The sequence below is a fragment of the Sceloporus occidentalis genome, unplaced genomic scaffold (genome assembly GCF_023333645.1).
Source record: "Sceloporus occidentalis isolate IW3139 unplaced genomic scaffold, rSceOcc1.0.p SCAF_6, whole genome shotgun sequence".
Classification (NCBI taxonomy): domain Eukaryota; kingdom Metazoa; phylum Chordata; class Lepidosauria; order Squamata; family Phrynosomatidae; genus Sceloporus; species Sceloporus occidentalis.
In genome coordinates this window covers 97,502,925-97,520,800 of record NW_028316986.1, presented here as the reverse complement: position 1 = coordinate 97,520,800, position 17,876 = coordinate 97,502,925, and the positions used below count along the sequence as shown (strand labels likewise).

The 17,876-nt window shown below is 38.3% G+C and overlaps 1 protein-coding gene across 18 annotated transcripts in view; it reads right to left on the bottom strand.

Annotated features, from left to right (window-relative positions):
* The window catches only part of TRDN (triadin), a 256,474-nt gene that overhangs the window by 147,664 nt on the left and 90,934 nt on the right, over nucleotides 1-17,876 (bottom strand). For 17 of the 18 annotated variants that reach the window (XM_089530463.1, XM_089530465.1, XM_089530466.1 and 14 more), the window contains one exon: nucleotides 17,420-17,479. The exons of the other annotated variant lie outside the window; for it this stretch is intronic. In XM_089530463.1, coding sequence (XP_089386589.1) covers nucleotides 17,420-17,479 — 60 coding nt within the window. The remainder of the gene's footprint in view (nucleotides 1-17,419; nucleotides 17,480-17,876) is intronic. 18 annotated transcript variants of the gene reach the window in all.

Here is a 17,876-nt window from a genome sequence, read left to right as displayed (position 1 = left end):
AGTAGTGATCAGTCAGGCCAAACCAAGGGCATTTACCCAGTTTGAATCAGCCTTTAAGTTTTTTTCACCTAAATAACAGTGATTCATAAGTTTCAACAAGTTTCTTGTTCTGGATAGTTTCATTTTAACTATTAAACATGGTATTCTAATACCTTTAAAGTGGAGTGGTGGATAAAGAATGAAGATCTCCTAATTATGGCTATCTTAAGAGGCCCAGAGCAGATACAACTCCCTTTGCAATCAACTGTTCCATGCTTCTCATAATAAAATTCTTAATTAAAAAGATTGTTGCTGATAATACAGTATCTCAACCTCTAATGTGCCATGAGGTCAATGTGTCTTGGGGATGTTGTAAGTAGGACTAGTAAAATAGAATAAGCAGCAGCGCAATTAATCATCCAGATGTTTATAATCTAGTACACTGGCTATCTGCCAGACAGGGCTAATAAGATGCCCCTCTGCCTCCAAATGAGGGATTAGACATTTACCATAAAAATATTCAATATGCTTCACTTGATTTTTCAAAAGAAAATCTTTGGACACATCCCACATCAAATTTGTCCAAGGCCTATTGTGTAGCAATAACTATTAGACAGAAGAAATCCTGAGTACTTTTGAGAAGTTGTAATTCTCATGAGAAAAGTTTCTTTTAGATGCTCCAAGCCATCATAATTCAGTAGGTCCACCATAACATTGTGGACTCTGAACTCTTACAGTGCCATTTTGCTTCTTGCTTGTGCCATCCTATTCTAAAGCAGCAAAATACAACACTACCACCATCATGGGAACACACGGGAACACATAAAAGTGCTTTAAACTAAACAAGACCATTGGCTAATTTGGTCTGGTACTATGGCTACTTGTTTCTGAACAGGTTTAAGGAAAGCACAGGGCTCTTTCGTCCAATAACACATCTGTGAGGAGGTGTAGGCTGAGAGCAATTGCTCCAGGGTCAATGAAGATTTCTTGCTAAGGACAGATGTCATGCCTGACCTCAGTTCACAGAGGTCATCCTTGACCTACCACACCATGCTAGTTTTTCAATTTGGAAGAGAAAGGGTTGCGACTACTATCAAGAATTATAAGGGCATTGACATACTGTATTCACTGTGGGTCAAGGTGACTGAGCTTGAAAGGACCCATGTCTGTCACTTATTAAGTGCTCATGGGAATGACTGAATCAAACTAATTTGGGATGCAATTATGTCTCAATATGACATCTTGGTGATTTTACAATTTCAAAACAGGTCAGTTTGTCCCACACTGTAAATAGGTACACATACTTCTATAGGTAATAGTGATACATGGATTGGTTCCAAGATGTACATTATAATATAATATGCAGATGTTGTAGAAATTAAAATAATGTACTATTTCATTAAATATCTGAAACACGTTTGATGTATGTTTTTCTGTCAATCACCATGATGTGTGGACAGCAAAGAAATTATTTTTTACTGCCACCATTGCATCTGCAAGGAACAGGGCTGTTTCAAATGATCAGAGGTCTTCTCTGAAGATGCCAGCCACAGCTGCTGGTGAAACATCCAGAAACACTCTTCTAGAACATGGCCTCATAGCCTGAAAAACCCACAAAAAACTATGGATGCCAGCCATGAAAGCCTTCAACTTCACATCGGTCGGAGGTCTATTACCCAGTGGTCCTTAAGCAGAAAATGCAGATCACTCAACTATCTGATGTGAAGAATTTGCATTTTGCAGATAATATCATTCAGATCCGCTCCAACCAGGATGCTGTAATTAATATACTGTTAATTCCAGTGGATATAAACTTGGTTCTTCCTTACTCAGTGTTATTGGATATTTTTCAGTTTGTGCAGCCTGGGGATTCAGACAAGATACTTGGAGAGATGAGAGCCACCAAACGTTTGCTAAATCCTTGACCTTTCTGACTTATTAAACAGGCCAGAGGGGCACTGACTGAGTGGGTGATGGGGGTAGTCGGTGTCTCTTTACAACAAGGCAGAGTTCCAGCTTAGACGAGGCCATTCTCTCAGTCCCACAAGAGAGAAGTTCCTTTCTTGTGTCACCACCAATTGTTCTTGTGATACTTCACAAACACAGTTGGTGGTGACACAAGAGAGGAACTTCTTGATGGCTACCCCTAGACCCCTAGAATGGGCTCCTCCTGTGGTGGAACAGATGGGCAGGAAAGAGGGGCCAGAGGCCGCTTCTGCCTGGGCCATTGCAGGATTGTGGCAACCACACACCATGGTCCTGATGCCGGCCTCTGCCTCAATCCCAATGGATCACCAAAAGGAACAGAAAAGATCTGCTTCTTCTGGGGCCAGATTTGGGACTCCTTAGGTGGCCCAGGAACAATCCCAGCATGGCTTCCATGCAGGTTGGGGATATGCATCACCTAAATGCCATGCACCCAATCCCCGTGGAAGCAGGGTTTTTATGCCCATCTGTTTCAGGCCCTAGTTGTCCTTCCATCAGCAAGCTAAAACCTTTTTGTTCAGATGGGCTTTTAAAAAAAACCATTTTTTAAAAAATGGGCTTGGGGTTGCTGTATTGTTTTAACTGAACTATTTTAAATAGCTTCCCCCCTTTTTAAAATTACATTTTATTCTTTTAATTTGAGGTTTAAATTGCTTTAATACTGTCACTAATTCTATTTTAATTTTCACTTTTTGTGTGATTTAATAATAATAATAATAATAATAATAATAATAATAATGTGATGTTAGAGAGAGAGGGAGGGAAATTTCCATACAGCAGTTGTACCCTGTACAAGTACCTCTGTCTGTCTGTCTGTCTAATCTATTATCATGCTACTTACAATCTCCAGTAGTCACTCAAGTCAAATTGCAATCTGTACTGAATCTCTCAGTGTAGGTGGCCAGATATACAGTACAGTACATTAACGCACAGTATAGGACCATTCATGGTTGTGCGTGACTAGCACTTACACTGGGTAAACATGGATCAGAAGCATTGAATCTGAAAGAATAATACTAATATATTTTATTTTGTGAAGACGAAGGAACTTCATTTATATATAATATTGTTTCAAGTAATTAGATGATTTCATGAAATAATTCTTGTTGATGAGTATGTATTTAGAGATGTGTTTTCAGACTGATGTTTAGATGTCATTTGTTCCTGTGTTGTTCAATGCTGCAGAATTTCAAATTCTCAGGACAAAGTGGGCATCAGTTTAGTCTTTTGCCTCTGGCATAACTGAACTGACAATTTTGCTAAGCATATGCAAATACATTTTCTATAAAAGAGTATATAACTCCTTTGTTCAAACATTGACTCCACCTGCTACCAGTTCCTTTCTGGGAACAATTCAAAGCACTGGTCAAGCCCTATATGGCTTAGGACCAGACTATATAAAAGGTCGTATTGCCCCATACGAATCTGCAATGGTCCTTAGATCTACAGGGGGAGGCTTGCCACCATCACAAGGTCATTTGGTGAGGACCAAAAAGAAAGCCTTCTCAGTGGCTGCTCCCACCCTCTGGAACTCCCTTTCATGGGAGGCTAGGCTGGCCCCCTCCCTGCTTTCCTTTCACTGCCATGCAAAGACATTTGTAGTCAAGCAGACTTTAAATATATAATTGTTACGGCATGGAAAGACATGCTGTGTCCACCACGACCACCTATAGAGTTGAACCATGTTGACAGGACACCAGGGAAAAGAAATCTGAAGAGATGTCTGCAAAGGTATTCAGGCCAAGAAGGAAAAATATTCCTTCACAACTGCAAACAGCCTTAAGCTCCCGGCTTGAGAAAGAATGACAAGAGCACTTCAAGCCTTCACTCTACACGAGGGCTTTAATAAATAAGTTACTTTAATAAATAAATTACTTTGCCAACCAAACAACCATAACAACAAAACAGAGAGGCAGTTACTCTAACATCAACTGTCATAACTGACACTCTCTCTCTGAAGGACTGATAGCATCAACATTCCATAATTCAAGTGTCAACTGTCAACTGCCACTGGAACTATAATAGGTTCCGCTATGGCTCTATCTTGTGGTCACATACATCTCATTTTCTAACAATAATTATGTCAGGAAGGCTTTTTACAAGGGGTGTATACTCTAGTTATTTTTTAAAAAACGTTTGCACGGTTTATGTCATTTATACTGTTTGTAGCTAGATTATTTTAATTGTATTAAATGTTATATTATAATACTTTTTTAAAAAACAATTTTATCGTGAGTTGTCTTGGGTCTCTTTCTGAAATGAAATGAAAAAATAAAAGATTACGTCATTTTAAGACCGAAAGAAAAAAGGGGGAAATGAATTGTATAGAAAGTGGTTAATTTTCTTTAAAAAATGCAAGGCAAGATTTTGAAGGAAAGCTTAACTTCTGGCAAATCTGCATGATACTGTTTCTGGAAGGACTGTAAACACAGAAACAGAAGTAGTGGGGATTTCTGTATACCTATAAAATATGACTCCTAACAAGGGATTTAATATGACAAAAGGATGCCATCCATAGTCCCGTGAACTGCCTTCCTTGATGACAGCAGAGCCCTAATGAGCAACCAGTTCATCTGGTTGATGCTGCTTCAATATGCTTGATCACAAACAAAGGCAACCCATGGGTGGCAACTAAAGAAGATAGAAAATTCTGTATTCTACTTTGTAAGATAGTTGGCAGTGGCAGTAGCATTATGATTAAACAGAATGTTGTGTAGGAATGAAAACCTCACAATGTAGATTGATGGTTTCATTTTTAGGAATCAGCTATAAAAGCAAGAGACACTTACTGGGTGCAATTATATTACAACAATTATAGCTACCCCATCAGTGCAATAAGGAACTTGGGACAGCACATATGGTTTGTTTATTTATTTAGAGCATTTATACTCCACTGTTCAGCCAAAAGGTCTCCCAGAACAGTTTAGAAATTGTTAATTTTATAGTTCCTCTGTTAATCTGATGATTCTTCCCACCTCTGCTGCACAACAACCTCTTGCAGTTGTTTAGGGTGAGAGACAACAATGGGCCTGTAGTAACTTAGGTTTTAAAAAGATGTTATATTACTTGTGTGGCTTGATAACTTCTGAAATCACTAAATATTACATGTGTGCTCAAGTTGTTCAGTTGTTGAAGTTTTTAGATGTTTACATTATTTTTATTGTTTAACCTTTTTTTAGTTGTAAACCACCCCAAGATCTTATAATATAGGGCAGGATGTAAATATTTTAATTAAGGAGCCCTGGTGGCGCAGTGGTTAAATGCCTGTACTGCAGCCATTCACTCAAAACCACAAGGTTGCGAGTTCAAGACCAGCAAAAAGGGCCCAAGCTCGACTCAGGCTTGCATGCTTCCGAGGTCGCTAAAATGAGTACCCAGACTGTTGGGGGCAAATTAGCTTACTTGCTAATTAGCTTACTTGCTGTTCACCGCTATGATCTTTGGAATAGCGGTATATAAATAAAACAAATTATTATTATTATTATTATTTAAAAAAATTAAAGTGAAGACTGACACTCCCACACCAGTTTCCCCTTATATCTGTCCATATCTGTTTCCAGTAATTATGGATTGTGTTATTAAAGCTGAAATTATTAAGCATGTAGAAGAATAAGTCTTGTTGAAGAAGTACCAACATGGCTTTTGCAGTGCTAAATTCTATCTCACTAAACTGCTTAGAATTCTTTGAGAGTTATTAGTCAGCATCTGTATAGGTTTAATTCTATATAACAATTAAAGGTAAAGGAACCCTCTCCAGTTTTCACTCTGGCAATCCTAGATAAGAGGACAAGTTTTTGGTAGATCAATAACTGGTAAAAGAACAGGAACTAATGAACATTTATTGCAATTGATGGGTATAAAAGGGAAGCTCCTCCAAATATCAGTATGAGTACTGCTGCTGCTTGGCTTATTTATAAATTGCCAAGAGTTAGCAATTTTGAGTATTAGTACAAATTATCTTGTGACTATCAATAGTTCCGAGAGGATGTTTCTAAAGTGAGTGATTGGGAATAATAGGGCAAATGCTGTTAAATCTAAGATGGGGACTGATGTTTGATGCCTTGACTATTGGCTTATGGAGTTCCTTTGAGTTCTATCTTATTTCACTTGCTGTTTGCATCTAACTTATTTCACATGCTATTTAGCATCTATGTGAAATTCATAGGAGAGACCATTCAAGATTTGAGTTCCATATCAATCAAAGATGGGTAACACTCAAGTTTATCTCACTTTTTTTTGGTTTTAGAGAGAATGCAAAGGCACAAACTGGTGCCTAACAGCAAAAATGAAATCTGTATGATCAAACAAGGTGAAACTTAATCTAGACAAGACAGATGTGCTCTTGTGAAGTTGAAGGCTTTCATGGCCGGCATCCATAGTTTCTTATAGGTTTTTTGGGCTAGGCAAGACAGATGTGCTCTTGGTCAGTAAAGCTGATCCATAAATGGGAGATGTAGTACTCAAGGGAACTTCCATTGCAAATAACAGGTTCATATTTAGGGAGAGGTGTTCTCCTGCTCCTCACAAGTAATGGAAAGAATATCTGAAAATATTTGTAAAAAATAGTTGGAAAATGTGCTTCTCAAGTGGCAGGAACTCTTGACAAGGAGAATCTTGGACTGGTGTGAATTTTTGCAGTTCAGGATTCATTTTGTACAAAACTTATATGTGGTATTTTTATATGGAGAATGGCATGTTCTGAGTAGAAGATAGTACTTCTGTGCAGCAATGTGCTTTTGTAATGAGAAAATGCTGTTTCCTGAGCATAATATTCTGTTTTCTGCACACAGTATCATGTGAATTTTGCATAGAATGAGTCCCCAGCAACAATATTTTCTGCGCAGGAAACAATATCTCTATAAAAAATATTATTTTATACATTATTTTTTATTTATTTTACAAATAAATAAATAAAATAAGATAAATTGTGCTTCATTTTGCTTCTCTGAACTGTTTGTCTTACAGGAAGACATAAATTTATTTTAATAGCTGCCTTTTAAAAAAAAGCACTCTGTTACTTTTAGAAATCTATTGGTGTGACCTGCCTTTTTTTATTATTAAGGAATGGTGGGATAAGAATGCTTTAAATAAATAAATAAATATAATATGAAACACCCTTTCTTGACAGTATGCCCATTACACAAGATGGGCCTTACTTCTGAGTAGACAAATATATTGATGTCTAAGAGCATATCTCCACTGATAGGAAAACCCAGTTTACCTTTGGGCTACCCTATTCTGCAGCACCCACAGGCCTGTCTGCACACACTGAGGCACCCCAGTCTGATAAAACTCAGCATATATGGCCACACGGCCATGGCCACTCTGGTTTTCTCCCCCTCCCACCATTCATGGGACTACATGTATTTCTGAACAATTTCCCCCTGGCCTCACACCAACATCGCTATGGAGTGCAGTCCATATGCACCCATGAATACACATATTTTCTACTCAAAACCAGGACAAATCCTCACCCCCCCACCCCAGATTTAAACCCCGAGGTAATTAAAAGACCTAGATTCAGCCCCAATCATCCCATACATCATTTGGACAACTCACTGTGAAAACTAGCTGAGACCATTTTATCTTCAAATGTCAATGCCAAGGAGCTACAGGAAGAAAAGAGGAAGAATGCACCCCAAAGTCACGTTCTTCACTACAAACCCTCTTGGACTGAATGGGATGGAGGTGCAGCTTTCCTTCATTTCAGTGTTATTTTAAATGGGTGTAGCCACATAGCACTCTGAGAGACCAGGCTGAATGCTCCACCAATCTACAAATCCTGGGATTCTGTAGAATAGAGTGATGGTAGCTAAAGTGATGTTAAACTGCTTTAAATCTGCAATGTGGCTATACCCACAGGGGCAGTTCCTCATAACCATAACCAAAAAGGACACTGATGAACCACTTTTAGGTATTATTTTGTGTAACTGGTGAAACATTTATATGATCTGAAAAGAAACCAGACTGTAACTGAATAGAATGAAATGAAACAGAAGAAAATAACTTTAGTACCAGCAGCTGTAATTACTGAAAGAATAACTCATGATAAATAATACCTGGTTAGACCTAAACGATAAAGACTTAATTTTCTATGCTCCTCCTAGGAGGGACTTCAAATTACTCTGCATTATGTCTTCCCTTTGCAAGACATTTCAAAATGTTCAGAGAAATGATCCCAGCAGGGTATCCGAGGAGTAAAAGGCAAAATGTCATACTATCAAATTATCATCAATTTTGTAATCTACAGGAACCATCACATAAATGAGAGCTTCAGTAAGACTACTGGAAAACTAGTGTTACATTGCTGGCAAGTTCTTAATTTTGAATTCAAGAGACCTGTGCTCAAATTTCCACTCAACCATAAGGCTCTTTGGGTAGATTTGGGTATCTCTTGACCTACACTCCTTTCAATAATTGTTAAGAAAATATGACAAGTTTATGTAAGCCCACATAAATCACTATAACCTTCTTGGAGGAAGAGTGGGGCACAAATGTAAATATAAAATAAATAGTAAATAAACCTCACACTTAGAGACACCAGGAGACAAGCTGAAAGAACAAGAAAGGATTGCTTGTATTATTCAAAATTAAAACTGGAAGTAAGGCTTACCTTAGAAAGTAACTTTCCACAGCCAGTTTTTAAAATGAAGTACAGTTCTTGCCAAATATCAAGCTGAATTCAAACTGGTTTTATAGAAGTCACTCACAAGTTGCACCAGATTTCCTACCATTCATGTCTAGCTGAGTCACTTGTCATGGAAGAATTTGTACACAAGTCTAATACAGGCAGGATACAAACCGCCGCTTTGCGGCGGTCTGCCACCGCCGGCGGTTAGTCCGCGAGGGAGCCGGAGCCTCCACACGGCCCGGCTCCCGTGCAGACTGAAAAAGAAGCTCCAAAATGGAGCTTCTTTTAGAGTCGCGTTTGTGATGTAGCGAGGCGCCAGGGGCGCACTCGCTACGTCACAAAGGACGCGACACGTCTGGACGCTATGCGTCCAGTACGTAAAGATGGCGGCGCCCATGTGGAAGGGGCGCCGCCATCTTGTACGTATAGGATACGTACTAGGGTTAGGGGGGTGCGGAAGCACCGCCCCTTCCTAACCCTAGTACGTATCCTATACGTACTATATGGTGGTTTGTATCCCGCAACAATATTCTAATATTATTAATTCACAATGCTCTGATTTATTAGTAACAATGTTCCACAACAAGCTGCAACCCAGATTATTAGAACCTGAATAACCACATGTATTTGCAAGGAAGTAAGGCACTATCATGGATCAGCCCTTGAAAAAGGTTTGGGAAACTTTAGCTTGCAAAAATGTGGCATTCAGTTTGCATTCTGGTGCATGCTTTGTGCGTCATTTAACACTGGTTGTTAATTTTTTTTCTGTGAACATATCAGCATTCTCATCCATAAAGTTCTAAATGGTTTCAGGCCAGGATACCTTTAAGATATTCACAAATATGAACCACCCACATATTTGCTACAGAGGCCCTTTGATGTGTCCTACCAATCATGAGAGTCTTGGTTGGTGGGAACATGGTGCAAAGCCTTCTGTATTGGTGCATCTACACTGAAGAAATAATGCAGTCTGACATCACTTTAACTGCCATGGCTCCATTCTACAGAATCATGGGATTTGTAGCTTTGTGAGGCACCAGCATTCTTTGGCAAGAAGGATAAATACCTTGTAAAACTACAAATGCCAGGATTCCATAGGATGGAGCTACAACACTTAAAGTGGTGTCAAACTGAATTGTTTCTACAGCATAGATGCACCCTATGGTAGAGAAGGAGGAAACACTATATAATTTAAGGGGTCAGTTTGTTCATATGGCTTTTGAATAATTATGTCATTTTCACAACAATAAAATAGTGTTCTTGATGTGTTTCTGGTTTCGATTTTTGTTATGATATTGTATTGTCATTTTTTAAAATTTTATTATATATTAAAACATATAAAACAAACAAAACAAATGTTACATATAGAAAAGAACAAAAAACAGTATACTTATCATATGTCATCCTCTCTGTCTTTCCTTAATATTTTGGTTTTTATCTTTATTACACTTCCTTGTCCACTGAATTGCTCCAGTATTTATTTACCTTTTATTTACTGAACTCTTATCTGTAGTCTATTACTTATTACCATTAATTTCTTCGACCAGTCTTTATTACTTTTATACCCACCTTTTCTTCAAAGCTACAAATCCCATGATTCTGCTCTTATGTCTTTTCCTGTCGTACATATCTTACCGTATATTTCTAATGCCTATCTATACATTTGACGTTTACTGTTTTTCACTATCCATCTACAACTATAACTCGAATCTTATTTACATTATTTTTCCCACTCTAGGTATGTTTCGCCATTCTTTTCTTTTCGGATATATTCTTTCCAACTTTCCCAATTTTTATTAAAATTTTCTGGTGAACCATTTTTGATTAAATAAGTTAATTTATCCATTTCATAGAAGTCCATCATTTTTAATTGCCATTCTTCAGTTGTGGGGCATTCTTCTCTTTTCCAATATTTGGCATATACTGTTCTTGCTGCTATTATAGCATATGATAAAATTTTATCATTCTTTCTTTCCATTTTTAAACTGTCCATCATATTCAAGAGATACATTTTAGCCATTAATCCTTCTTTAAACTTAAATATTTTTTTTATTCTAAATGAATGTTTTTCCAGAATCTTTTGGCTTTGGTGCAGTTCCACCACATGTGCAAGTAACTTCCAACTTCTTTTTGACATTTCCAACATATATTTTTATTGTGTTTAAGATATTGTATTGTCATTTTAAAAATTTTAAAAATTGTTTCAGAGTTTTAAATTCTATGGCAGCTTTGGCGTCTTATGTGGGACAAATGTTGATTTTGAGGCAAACAAAGAATGAATAAAGATAAATCATCCTTTTCCCTTTTATAGCTATGAGTTATACAAAAAGCAGGGGGAAAGAAAAAAATATGTACCTCTTCATAAAGATGGTGGAAAATAATCAAGTAGTCACAAAATGCCATGTGACTACCCTCTTCATCTCCAGCATTGCATTCTTTGAAGAAGGAGGCAGGACAAGGTAAATATATCAATGAGGCTTTGTGGTGCATTTTTATGATCTTCGTGATGATAGTGGAAGGTTCTGTCTTTTTCTCCTTGGATTTAGGGATTTTTAGAGCTTTGTATAGATACTAGGAAAGTTCATAGTGAGTGAGTGAGCGAAACCTTTCCTATCTGAAGAGTATGAGATAAAACATAGTGTCATAATGTCTTGAGTGACACTGAGGAATTCTTTCTTCTTTGGAACTGGGGAAAATCTGGATTTCAGCTGAATACTCCTATCTTTAAAAACCTACTCATTTGAATGATTGCTTCAATGAAACAAGTCTTCAGTGACCATTATCCGCAAGGAGAGGTTGGAAATATAAATATAAAGAAAAATTATTATTATTATTGTCCAAGTAACCTAGTGGTTGAAGATCTTTCCCATAAATTTCAGAAGAATGAGACAAACCCCACTGTTGGCTAGGTATGGACTGGAAGGTGAAAGTTTGTTTTATTCTGAGGTCTGAAAACACACTGCACCCAGGGTATTACAATAGTTAATTAGATGGCTAGACTTCTGCAAATGAAGCAGGTGACAATAAATTGCAGTGAAAATATGGCTGATGTCCAGGTCCCTCTAATTGTGCCCATAGATAGTTACCTTGGATCAAAAAATAGCATTTATTTTTGTAGCCTCTCAAATGTTGTACTTGATCAATGGAACAGCACTAATGGTAGAAAATGTGACCATTGTTCAGTAAAAGAAAAGATTCTGCTGCCAGCGGTTCCCATCTTTGCCTAAGTGCCAGGTATATACACCTCTATTGCTAAGCCCAAGGTGATACAAGTAAGAGTCAAAGAGTTCCTCTGAACATGCAGTCCCCACAAGTTTATGGTGGACAGAGAATGGATATATGACAGCATCTAAGAAGACCTTTGTTCATGAGAATATGATGACTTTCTAAAACAATTTAGGAATTCCTTTGGTAGTTATAGGGGCAAAACAGATGGCCCCTTTGTACCAGCTTGTGGGCGGCATCAGAGCACAGCATTTAGATGCCACACACTCTGATGCCGCCCCCAAGCCAGTGTCATGCCACCCACCCAACTACATGGTGAGCAGCTTTGCTGTGCCCTGTCAGCATGGCATTTATATGCTGTAGGAGCACCACAAAGCTGCAGCAGCAGTGGCAGAAAGGCCAGCTTTTTGCTGGCTCAAAAAGGAGTGTCATTTTGATACTTCTTTTTGGGGTGGTAAAAAGCTGGATCAGGGCTGCAGCATGCGGTTGCCATGGCCCTGATCCAGCTTTCTCTTGGACAGCTTGAAGCAGGGCCATCTGTTTTGGTCCATAGTTACATTTTTATGACAAAATGCTCCATAGAAGCTTTTCTCAAGTGCAGATTACAAAGAAATTTATCAGCTTTACTAATGCAACACATATGCTGTCCAAGCAAATTAGCTGGAGGCTTGTTATTATTGACTAGTCCAGAAGGTTATTGTCAGTTAAAAGTGATTTTTTTTCATATCTAGAATAATAAAGTTTTCTACCCTTGTGGAATATGATATTGGGCCAAATATGAGTGTCTTAACATTGGGAGTGAACTCTAGCAAACTCCAAAATGACCTGAACATACTAGAAAACTGGGCCAAAGCTAACAAAATGAAATTCAACACGGAGAAATGTAAGGTACTGCACTTAGGGCGAAAAAATGAAAAGCACAGATATAGGATGGGGGACAGCTGGCTGAATGAAACTACGTGTGAAAGGGATCTAGGAGTCCAAGTAGACCACAAGTTGAACATGAGTCAACAGTGTGATGTGGCAGCTAACAAGGCCAGTGCAATTTTAGGCTGCATCAATAGAAGTATAGTGTCTAGATCCAGGGAAGTAATAGTGCCACTCTATTCTGCTTTGGTCAGGCCCCACCTGGAATACTGTGTCCAGTTCTGGGCACCACAATTAAAAAAGGACATTGAGAAACTGGAGCGTGTCCAAAGGAGAGCAACTAAAATGGTGAAAGGTCTGGAAACCATGCCCTATGAGGAATGACTTAGGGAGCTGGGGATGTTTAGCCTGGAGAAGAGAAGGTTCAGAGGTGATATGATAGCCCTGTTTAAATATTTGAAGGGATGTCATATTGAGGAGGGAGCAAGCTTGTCTTCTGCTGCTCCAGAGACTAGGACACAGAGCAATGGATGCAAGCTGCAGGAAAAGAGATTCCACCTCAACATTAGGAGGAACTTCCTGACAGTAAGGGCTGTTCGACAGTGGAACAAACTCCCTCAAAGTGTAGTGGAGTCTCCTTCCTTAGAGGTGTTTAAACAGAGGCTGATGGCCATCTGTCGGGGCTGCTTTGATTGTGATTTCCTGCATGGCAGGGGGTTGGACTGGATGGCCCTTGTGGTCTGTTCCAACTCTATGATTCTATGATTCTAGCACAGAGCTGGAGAAGCTGCACCCTCTGCCCTGATGTTACTGGACATCAGCTGCCATCAGCTTCAGTATTTGTAGCTGATGAACAGATATTATGGGACTTGAAGACCAAGAATGGCTGTAGAACTGCCAGATTTGGAGGAGAGCTAAAGTTTTCAGGATACCGATGAGTAAAAAAGCCTTAGGTATGTGTAAAATGGGATTGCTCTTGTGCCTTAAGTGCCCTGCAGCGCTACACTTTTTCTTCAGACAGTCTGCATTCTGGAAAGTATCCATAGTAGAAAGAACTAAAAATATTGTTTTCCTACCAGAAGACTCTCAGGACATATACAATAGGTGAAGCTGTATCATCTTAGCACAAAAACTAGAGTATTTGTTTGCCTGGTAAAAGTGAAACACAACCACCAATAGCTACCTAGATTATATAATGTTTTGGATGTAAAACTGTACTGAGGCCAGCAAGAACCCTTCCGTCCACTGAAATAATTTTGTATTGTTTAAGAGAAGAAGTGAAAGGTCTTTTGCTTCTGACTTTCACCAAAGGTCCACTAGAACCTGACCTTATAAATAAACCTCTTGCTCAGGCATTTTTACCATAATCTATCTGGATATGACTTTGTGGGGCTATATTTTATTGCATTTTTCTGAATGCTGGTAATAAGTTATTGCATTTTGTCATATTTATTGGATCATGTATTTTCTATCTATTTTATTTTTAAAAATTGTGCTGTAAACCAGTTTGTACTCTTCTTTGAGGAGAAAAAAGATAAATAAATAAAATACTGAAAAACAAAACCTGGAGGTTTTTGCATGTGATTTTTTTTTTTTTTTTTTTTTTTTGGTATAGCATGCAAGTCAGTGTGAAATATACATTGCAGAAAGGCAATATATATATTTACTTGTGTCTCTGAAGGTTTCAAAACCTAGAAAATATTAATCACTGTTTGCTTTGAAAGAACAAGCTAGGGGGAAAAAGATTTGGAGGAATCTAGAATGACAGCAGAAGCACTATGTGTCCCAAATGAGATGAATTTATTTATTTATTTACTTGCCAAAATGCATATGTTTAATCTTTGGAAATTTCTGTCCATTCTGCATAATGTATCTGTCTGTTGACTAGTTCTGTCCATTCTGGCCTGTTTTAAGTCCCACTGAATAGAATTAGTTATGCCACTTCTGGATCCTGGAGAAACTATGCTGAACACTGTGGGTTTTTTTTTTAAATAAAGTATTTGAATAGTTATCAAGACTCATATACCTGTACATTAATCCATGTTTTAGCTTAAACATTAAATGTTATAGTTTCTTAGAATTTGTTTTGGTATTTTGCATCTTCTCCATCATACTATAATAGAATCATATGAAATGGTGATTTACCTAAAGTGTTTTTCATACAGCACATTTGTAATAAGGCCATTTGTTTCTTCCCTATTAATTTGGGACAGTTGGTACTTGATATCCACTGGGGATTGGTTCCAGGACCTTCTATGGGTATCAAAATCAGTGGCTGCACAAGTCTCATTAAATACAATGGTATTGTAAAATGATGTCCCTTATTTTATAGTCAAGGTATACTTTAGGATTTTTTAAATAATTATTTTTAAGCCATGGATAATTGAAGCCGTGGATAGTTGAATCCATGGATATGGAGGGCTGACTATAATCATCTTATAGTAGTTCATTGACAGCAACCTTGTGCATATGTTGAAACCCAACAGTTGACTGAGGTTTCTAAGCACCAAAGCCTATGCGATGTTTTATAGATTCCCAAACCCCTATACAGATCAATTATTTTACTATTTTACTATTAAATGAAAACTATGCAAACTAAAATTCCAAGCACCATGTCCAATTTGGCTCTAAGACCTTGGTTTTCACTTAAGAAACTTAGTTGCCATCATCTGTCATCTAAATTCAAAGTTCTAGCATCAAAAACCATTTCAAGCAGCGGACATCAAAAAGTGACTGTAAAAAGAGCAGGAATCTATCTATTGTGCTAAAGAGCTTATTCTGTATTTTTACAGACATGTTATATATGGAATTTTATTATCTTCATGGAATAAAATAAGTAAATTTAAATATGGTAGGCTTTTTAAAAAGAATAAGCAGAACCCTTATGGCTCAGTCCAAATAGCCAATCAAATGCCTATGGAAAGCACATAAGGGGGTCATGAGAACAATAGCTACATGCTGGTGGTACAGGAACTGATAGATAGAGACATGACTTTGAAACAGGATGATTATTAGCTCTTGGTAGCTCTAGCATCCATTAATTTGATTAATTTCCTTTAAACCCATCCAAAGTGGGTGCCATTTGTACATTTAATGAATAGTATGCTTTAGCTTTGTACTATATAAGCAAAGAATTCCTTTTATCTGACCTGAATGTCTCAATACAGTGGGACCTCACCGGCCATGGGGTTGTCATCTGCAGATCTGAGCATCTGTGGATGGCAAGCCCACTGTTGCCAATGGCAGTGGCACGCACATTGTGGTGCCATTAGAGACATTGGATCCCAAATATTTTTGTGGGTGTATGTCTGGAACAGACCTCTCATGGATACGAATGTCTGATTATATTTTACATCATTGGATGGTCATGAGAGAAATCCTCTGTGTCCTCATACCATTCATAATTTTATACAGCTGTATCAAGTGTCCCATGTGACCTAAATCTAAGATCATTAGATCTTGTCTGATCTTGGAAGGTAAGCTGCGTCAGCCCTGATTAGAACTTGGATGGGAGACTGCCAATGAATACCAGGTGCTGTAGGCTATATTTCATAGGAAGGAACTGGCAAAACCACCTCCAAGTATTCCTTGTCTAGGAAAACTCTATGAAAATTCATGAGGTCATCAAGAGTCAACAGGCAACTTGAAGGCACACACCAACAAATAGCAATAGCAAGTACATGTCTATACCGCTTATCGGTGCACTTAAGCACTCCCTAAGCAGTTTACAATGCGTAAGCTAATTGCCCCCAACAAGCTGGGTATTAATTTTAGCGACCTATGGAAGGATGGAAGGGCGAGTGGACCCTGGAGCCCTGCCTGAGATTGAACTCACAACTTTGTTGCTGTCAATGGCTGCATTACTGGCATTTAACCACTGTGCCACCAGGGCTCCTAATCATGTGCCCCCCTTACTTACCTTTTTCCCAAAGCAAAAACATGCCCCATACATTTTAACCTGTCCACCTCCCCTAATGCCACCTTAGATTATTTTGATTACTTTTTTTCATTTTCTGTACAATTTGAAGATAATATAGAGGCTGTGCAGACTGCCCCTAAGGGGCAGCCTGCAGCCACCTTCAGCTGTGCTGCATCGGGGCCGTAGCAACCGCATGCCACGCCCCCATTCTGGCCATTAAAGTGTGCAAAAGGAGCCACAAAAAGCAGCTCCTTTTTGCGCCCTAGAAAGGGCGAGATAGCCACAGTGCCACAGCTTTAAGGACCAGAAGAGCACTGTGATGCTGCACATTGTGTGGGGAGGCATGCGGCATCATGTCACTCTGGGGGCAGAGTAGGGGCATGCATCATATGGATGCCATACCCAGGCTCTGCTCCCCAGGCTGTCCTTAATCACCAGTGTGCAACAGCCCCATAAAAAAGTTTATAGCACCTCTTATTTTAAATAAATAGTTTTTCTTCCTTCCCATGATATAAATGCATGCAAAGTATATGCCAACTGATTGGCAGGAAAGTTCTTCTTAAGGTTTCCAACCAGTATCATCTTTAAAAATAATAATATTGTTATTAATTTAAATGCATGCAATGACAGAAAAAATTATTAAAAGCTTTAATGGTACAGCCATTAGTTGATATGGTTTATTTAAACTCTTATTTGCACTCTTCATTTCCGTGTTTAACATACAAAAAGAGCATGCCCATTCCAGGATCTCAACAAAGCAGAAAGCTCTCAGACAATCAGAAAAGTCCAGCAATGGAATTCAGTTCAAGTACCTGTATACAAATCCCCGTGAGCAAACATGTCAATCATATAGCGACAGAATGCATATTGATCTAGCAGAACAGAAAGGGGGGAAACAGTAATAAAACACAATTAGAGATCTTTCTAACACCAAACACTAGGGAGGAAGAGACAGAGAGTGCTTAACACTAAAATGAATCCTTTGACAATTTTTCATCTCTTGCTTAAAGTAATCAATAACCAAACAAGTTGTGAAATTCATGTTTCTGTTCTTCTTTCTCTTTAAAGGCGCTACCATAGGAACCAGTTTCTGGATGTCTAAACAATGATAGGATTTTCTGATGTCTAGTGGTGTCTAATCAAATGACACAATGCATATCTCAAATACAGCCACAGATTATAATATTCAGGGCAAGTTTTCTCACTCCACACAGTGTCCTACAATAGGTATATTAAACTTCCCAGCACAGGTAATAAAGTCCAAAGTAG